We start from the raw sequence: 7,640 nt of genomic DNA on the forward strand, positions 1-7,640 counted from the left end.
TGAAATTAAAGATTTAGAATGGCGAGATATATTTGTTGGGTTGGTAGGTAGTTAATATAGAATAAAAATGTGTAATACTATCATTTTCATGGTGAAGTATGTTACATTTATGTCAAGATCGGGGGGGGGGGGCGAGTACTAACTTTAGAAAAGATGAAAAAAGCATTTTTAAGTATAGGGATGAGGAAAAGAAAATAGCAATTAAAATGGGAAAGCTGGGATCACATTTCTTAAAGTGGGAGCAGCTTAAGATTAATTAAGATTTGTTTTTTTCTCCACCGTGAGCCTGTTAAAAGCGTAACTCTATTTTGCGGCCTGGATAACTTATTTAGTATATTTTTCTTGAGTTGAGAATGTTGGCAGACATCCACCGAGTGAGTAGTGTATGTGGGGGGGGGGGATGGGTGAGTGGGTGAGTATGTGTGTGGGTGGGTGAGTATGTTTGTGTGATAGAGGGTGAGTATGTTTGTGTGATGGAGAGGGCAGGGAGGGAGCAGGGAGGGGGCAGGATTGTTTCAGTAAAATTACCTCCAGATTTGTTTAAGTTTTTTTTTTGTAATATATAAGTGAATAACATTTACAATTGACATATTATGTTTAGGTACTTATACGTTTACTTTGTTGCTAAGTTATATTATACTGCAAATAAGTTTGTGTTTAATTATGTTTATGTAAAAGCATCAATATTGAACACGTTTATTTTATTCAATTGTATGTCATGGTTTGTATTACACATCTGGAGAAATAAAACAAAATTGTTTTTAAAAAAATTTAAAAAGTATGTGAGCGTGTGCGTATGTGGTGGATTGCTTGTGTTGGTGAAATGCGATTCACCCGATCGATTGTCCCTTTGATACGATAACACACCATAGTTTGCTTTTTTATTGCATATGTTAAATCATTATGTATCACTTAATTTTATACTTCGTAGCTTGAGATGATTCGACATAATTTTTGTTTGTTTTTTTGCTATAATTCATCGTCGGTCAGCAGGTTCATGTAGTTAGATGACTTTTCTAAATTGGAAGATAAGTACAAAGTATTGATGAAAACGTTATCCTTTTGTTAGTCTTAATACAATAATAATTGTGCTTATCTTACAGATGGACTTTACTTTTTACATTCTTACATTTGTGATCAGTACGCAAATATATCTCAGTACCGGGGAAGGTTTGTAATTTCACCTTTCCTATTGATATTCTTTTCCTTTCTATTGTATATTGACTATATTCTATTATACGAATCACAAAGAATGCCAAGAAGGTTTAAATAAAGGAATCAGGGCCCGGGTTATGTATTAAGGGTTTCCTGAAAGAAAGAATATATTCTTTTAGTCTTTCATCTGTTGTTGATATTTCGTGAGTAATTCCGCAATGCATGGACATATTATCGCGCGATTTTTGATTTCTTTTTTTCTAGTCTTGCATCATTTTTTAACCAATATTTCACGGGCATTGCACGTACATTTGCGGGGACACGTGTGTCGTCTTAAAAAAAACCCACCTCAATCCAGCCCCAAAGTTGCGAATTATGGACCTTATGCACAAATCAAATAGAAACATGTAGGTTTTATTGATCATAAGGGGAATCTGCCGGTTCAATAATTCCCATTCGCAACATCGTATCTACTTCCTTCTCTACAGTTTCTTTCATTGCCTGGGGAACTTTGTATGGGGGTGAACGCACTGGTTCATCACTTGTCAAATGCAATTTGCACTCTGCAGCTGTTGTCTTCTTTGGTACATCAGAAAAAATATCTTGATATTCGCGCAACAACTGAGATATCTCTTTCCTACGACTCTCTTCCAAGGACTCATTCACCCTGACATGCTCTATGAATTCCTTCTGATGTATAGACGGCATCACTGTCACCTCAGCGCGATCCAAATCACTAATCTGAACCTCAACATCTTCCCCAGAATCCTCACACACTTCGCTACTCTCTGTGCACATATCAAAACAGCCAGCCACTGACAAGTCAACCTCCTCCCTGGGAAAGTATTTCTTCAGAAGATTGATGTGATATGTCTTAGGAACTCCTTTTACATCTACAATGTAGTCATAATCGTACTTCACGCCAACAACAGGAAATGGACCCATCCACTTCAGTAACAACTTGTTCTGATCAGTGGGAAGCAAAATCAGCACCTGATCCCCGATATCTAATTTCCTGTTTCGAGCATTCCTATCATAATACTTCTTGTATTTCCCCGCAGCACCTTTCAAGGTTTCCTGGGCTAACTCCCATGACTTCACCAACTTTTCACGAAGCTCTATGACATATTCATACTCATCTTTCAACTCCGGAGTTACATCATCATTTGTCCACAATTCCCTCAACACATCCATGGGACCACGAACATTTCTCCCATATAACAGCTCAAAAGGAGAATATCCAAGACTAGAGCTAGGAGTCTCGCGCAATGCAAAGAGGAGCGCAGGCAAATATCTGTCCCACTCACGTGGTTCATCCGCGCACAACCGTCGCAGCGCAGTCTTTATTAACCCATTATACCTCTCTACTAAACCATTGCATATGGGATGATACCTAGAGCTAGTGACCTGTCGAATAGACAACAATCTTGACACCTCCCTCATTAAACTTGAAACAAACTGTGGACCCAAGTCTGACATGACTTCATTCGGTATTCCTACCCTACTATACACACTGAGAAGTGCTTCGGCCACTTCCACAGTTGTTATTGTCTTCAAAGGTATGGCTTCCACATACCTGGTTGCATAATCGACAACTGTCAGGATATGCGTATGACCTCTCTCTGACCTAGTGAATGGTCCCGCTAAATCTATAGCTATTCTCTGAAATGGTACACCTATTATCGGCATTCGACCTAATGTTGCCTTCGGCACTCTACCCTTACTGGCTGTCTTCTGGCAAATGTCACAGGATCGACAGAAGTTTGCTACATCCACCGACATTCCTGGCCAGAAGAATTGACACTTGATTTTGGCCATTGTATTGTTTATGCCTATATGACCTCCCATCAAGGACTCATGTGCCACTTTCATTACTTTCTCTCTTTGGGACTTAGGGAGCACTACACACTTATGTCCGATACCTAGCTTAGGGTTATTTCCATCTCTTCTCTGTCTGTACAAACACTCTCCTTCGCACACAAACACGTACTTAGACTTTTCATCCCTACCTACTTTGTTCCACAATGAACGCAAAGATGGATCTTCCTTCTGCTCACGAACAAAACCTGCAGGCTCTATGCAGGAAACGGGACTGCCAATCTTCAAACCCTTGAGCGGTTTGACCTTGATCTCCTTCTGAGATCGAGTTTCAACTGCCATCACCAATGGACTATCCTCTTTCACACCAGAGATATTTGCAACCTGCTCAACTCGCTCATCTCTATCCACAACCTGCACTCCAATAGCATCATTGACCTCACCAATGGTACTCTCATCATCACTATTCACCTGATCTGCAACGTCACTTACTACTCTACCTCCTTTAGGTACCCAGTTCAAATCTGGATCGCGGGGTTCACGTGCACCAGTTATATCACCAATAACAACATCAAATAGTGAATGAGGCATACACAAAGCCTCTATCTCACCCACATAGTATGGAGAATCAACTGTCAGTCTCGCAACTGGGAACTCCCTTACTGTACCATCAATGAGCAACACTACCTGCGTGTACCCTGTCAGCTGATCTTCATCGACTAGTTCTGATTTAACTACACAAGTAGTGCACCCGCAATCTCTCAAAACTGATACTGCTTTGTTCCCTTTTCCCAGCCTACCTGAAACTACGGGCATATGCTTCGTCATAGCCCCTACCAGATCATAAGCCATGCCTAGTTTATGCACAATGCTTTGTTCTGTCTTCTCTAATGAATTCAATTCATTTGCTTCTACCGGTAGTAAACAGATACTAGCTAGTCCAAATTGCACCGTATTAGCACTTGGTGAACTATCAACAGACCTTAACGAACCGATACCATATCCTGTATCCTCACCACCATTCGCGACTAACTGAGAACTGTCATTACTCTCTACTCTTTGGGTGGGGAAATCTGTCCCATCCAAAGTCATCATTCCTTGCGCTGAATGTATCTGTTTGCGCAACGGACATTCGTTCTTAAAGTGCCCCTGGCTACCACACATATAACAACCTCTAGCAGAACGCTTGCTTGCATCATATGCTCCTCCACCCCTACTACTTGGTGTACGCGAGTTAAAACCCTTAGTGTTAACGTTACCCTTGGGGACACTTGGCTGAGCGGGACTAACAACACCTTGTGTACGTGTAACCGTCGGTTTGAATCCACCTGGATTGCGGGGTGTGCCGAAGGTATGTAATCCATGGGCCCCTACATAAACCATAGCCCTTTCAACAACCTTATCAATGCTACTATCTTGCCCCTCTCTAACAAACACTTCAACTTCCCTTGGGCAACAATACACAAACTGTTCTCTTAGGATTAAATCAAACAGGGAGTCATAATTCTCTTCAATATTTGATAACTCAATCCAATTCTGCAAGTAACCCTTCAATCGTACACTGAATTGCCTTGGCTGTTCATGCTTTTCTGGCTTCGCCGTACGAAATTTTCTTCTATAACCATCGGCGGTCAAATGATAGAACTCCATCAACTCTCGCTTTACTGCCTCGTAATCATTGCGAGTTTCCTTTGACATTCTATTCACTACCTCCAAAGCCTGCCCTGTCAATTTAGAAATAAGGTGTAAGGCTCTTACACTGTCAGGTACCTTTTGACTAGCCATGACTAATTCGAATTTAGTAATGTACGCATCAAATTTATCACTTGTATCATCAAATTTACCAATTTTCAACCTCAAACCCCCCGAATCTACACCGGCAGTCTTTCTCTCCTCGACCCGAAGCTCGGCTAGCTTCACTTCTTTTTCGCGCTCTTCGCGATCACATTCTAGCTCTTTTACTCTCAACACTTCGGCGCAGCGCTCGGAAACGAACTTACTAAGCTCACTACCCGCAAGGCTCATCTCTCGACCTAGGGTTGAGAACTCTTTAATCTGATCTATACTGGCCATTATGAAACTGTATTCGAAATCACAACTGGGTATCAACAGGTACGGAACAATCCACGTAGAATCTATTCAAGAAAACACCGACAACCATCAAGACTCTTGTTGTAGAGGTCTAGCTTAATTCCCAAGACAAGAACCCGTGAAAAACTATCCACCATTTGTCTTAATTAACATAGACATGCAATATCAAGACCCGTCTCAAAGTCAAAGTATGACAACAAGTATCCCTGTGCATCCAACCTAGATTAACTCATGCTCACACACAGCTAAATCCAACACCATGTCCAATTCAGGTCATTGAAACCCATCACAGCCCTCGCATACAAACCTGTACACACCGCTGAAATGCACAATGCCTACGGACACCCATGCACATAACACGCATACCTGAAATCTGAATAACAATCTACACACAATCCCGTATACCGACGCAAATCACCCACCGCAAATACTGTACGTCTATTGACGGTACACGCACTGCTGAAACCGTGGCGAGAGACACACCACACCGAACCGCAAAATCACTCTTTTTGCTAACATCCGTCTCTCTTTCAAAACGAAACCTACCCATACAGTGTAACGGATATTTAACCAACAAAATGTGATATAACATACGAGACCTAAAACTTTGGTCCTGGCAAGGTCGCCATAAATTGTCACGCAAAAACGACAATTAATCTTACTGGTTTTAGGTCTCGGCTCAAAGAGGCTTTATTCATGGTGTAACTGAAATCCAAACACCAAAGGAAAAACACACCCTATTCAGGGTAACATCATTCTTAATTCTCATGTGACAGATAGTAATATCTGCTCGTTTGATTCTATTTCTGTCTTGCAGCTTATGATGTGAATCAGATTGAATTCGATGGGTCCTTGTACCATTTCTCTCAAAACCCGTTTGACTTTTACACATCGAAAGTCTCTTGTGAGGATCTGGGAATGCATCTGGTCTCTATAGGATCCAAGGTAGAACAGGACTTCTTGGTCTCCAACCTACCCGATAATAGCTCAGAATACTGGATAGGACTAGGCAGTGTGACTTGGCAAGACGGTTCAAACTTGACTTACAACAGGTTCAGAGGATATTCTTTTGATTTTGATGAAGGAGGAACTTATTTCGTAATGCGTATACCGTTTCCAACCTATTGGCGTAATGACATCATCAGTGTCGACCACAAGCATAATTGCATTTGTGAAAAAGAGGGCGGTGAGTACTGAAGATTGTGTTTCAGATATCATTTAAACCTACACGAGGGTATCGCTGGGGCTCTACAGCCTGCTCGACTTCTCCGAAAATCGCTGGGCGATGCCTAAATTCCAGCGGCGACCGAGCAGGCTACTAATCGGTCGGTCGCCGCTCTGATTTGTGACCATAGCTTTAGAGCGTGTTGCGTAAAGCTGGATTTCCACTCACTCTCAAACGCTAGTGGTTCAGTTTTTGGAGACGGCAATAAGAATCGCAAGGAAACGCTTTCAAAGTTCAACCTTTTTCAACCTGTCTGGAGCGGTTAAGCGTTTGCAAGCGTTTTGATATCGATATCGGCAAGCAAAATACAGTGTTCCGCGCATGTACCATTTTCAAAGAACTCTTGCGTTTAGAGTATAAATTTAGCTTAAAGATAAAGTTGAGTTCTGGTCATGCAATTGCATTGTGAAAGAAACAGTATCATGTAGTATATCAGATTAGCGGTTTATGGCAAATCTAACGAAATCTTGCCGGAAATCATATTCACTGAAACGCATGAACTATTTTTGCACATTTATTGACCATAATATGCAGTCGGGTCAGACGACTACCTTGACTTCCTCATCTTTATCTTTTCAACTAAGCTCATGTTTTCTACAAATCGTCCGGCAGATAAAGTGCCTTTGTCAACCTAAACATTCAGAACGAGCCTGGGTGAATTCTGTATGAGAATATGAATTTAACATAACAGAAATCACAAACAGTAAACATAACTTTTAACAATGCTGTCACGAATGTCAGCATAATCTCTTTCTCCCCTTTCAATTGTTTCTTTTGGTAGCCTGTAATCCAGGTCTTGTCGAATTCCATGGGTCTTGCTATCACTTCCCTGGAATTGCTAATTACAACGCATCCAAAGCCTTTTGTGAGAGCCTGGGAATGCATTTGGTCTACATAGGTTCTCAAGAAGAACAGGCTTTTTTGGAGATAAACCAAGCACCACTTATCGGTACGTGGATCGGGCTAAGTGCTGTGACCTGGCTCGATAACTCTAGTCTGACCTATGCCAATTTCGGGACAACAACCTCGACATTCGATGATGGAGGAACTTATTTCGTGATGAGCTCGTCGTCCTCGTTCCGGTGGCTCGACGATGACGGATCAAACCTTCACTATGCCATCTGTGAAAAGGAAGGAGGTGAGCACAAATATATGATTTTTTTTTCTTCTCCTGAGCAAAATAAAGAGAAACACATCAATAAAGTCTGTGTTACTTGTTTAAAAAATCATCTCTTCTGATTGGAAATTGTTTGAATCACAAGGGGAGGTTAATGAATTAAACATCAAAGACGCTTGATCACAGGTTCTAATAGGGAAAGTGAGAGCATCCGGGGATATACTTGATAGTGGG

At 41.4% G+C, this 7,640-nt stretch overlaps 1 protein-coding gene across 1 annotated transcript; it reads right to left on the reverse strand.

Moving 5' to 3' along the window:
* Positions 1 to 1,569: 1,569 nt before the first annotated feature.
* On the reverse strand, positions 1,570 to 5,836 carry LOC105446277. The gene has a single exon (XM_030995885.1). It carries the CDS (start codon positions 5,044 to 5,046, stop codon positions 1,570 to 1,572), a length of 3,477 nt encoding a protein of 1,158 aa, XP_030851745.1. The 5' UTR covers positions 5,047 to 5,836.
* Positions 5,837 to 7,640: the final 1,804 nt, after the last annotated feature.

Source organism: Strongylocentrotus purpuratus, unplaced genomic scaffold (genome assembly GCF_000002235.5).
Source record: "Strongylocentrotus purpuratus isolate Spur 01 unplaced genomic scaffold, Spur_5.0 spur5_scaffold_3, whole genome shotgun sequence".
Taxonomy (NCBI): domain Eukaryota; kingdom Metazoa; phylum Echinodermata; class Echinoidea; order Camarodonta; family Strongylocentrotidae; genus Strongylocentrotus; species Strongylocentrotus purpuratus.

Coding starts and splice junctions, on each gene's coding strand:
- LOC105446277 (XM_030995885.1), bottom strand. CDS start 5,046: ATGGCCAGTATAGATCAGATTAAAGAGTTCTCAACCCTAGGTCGAGAG.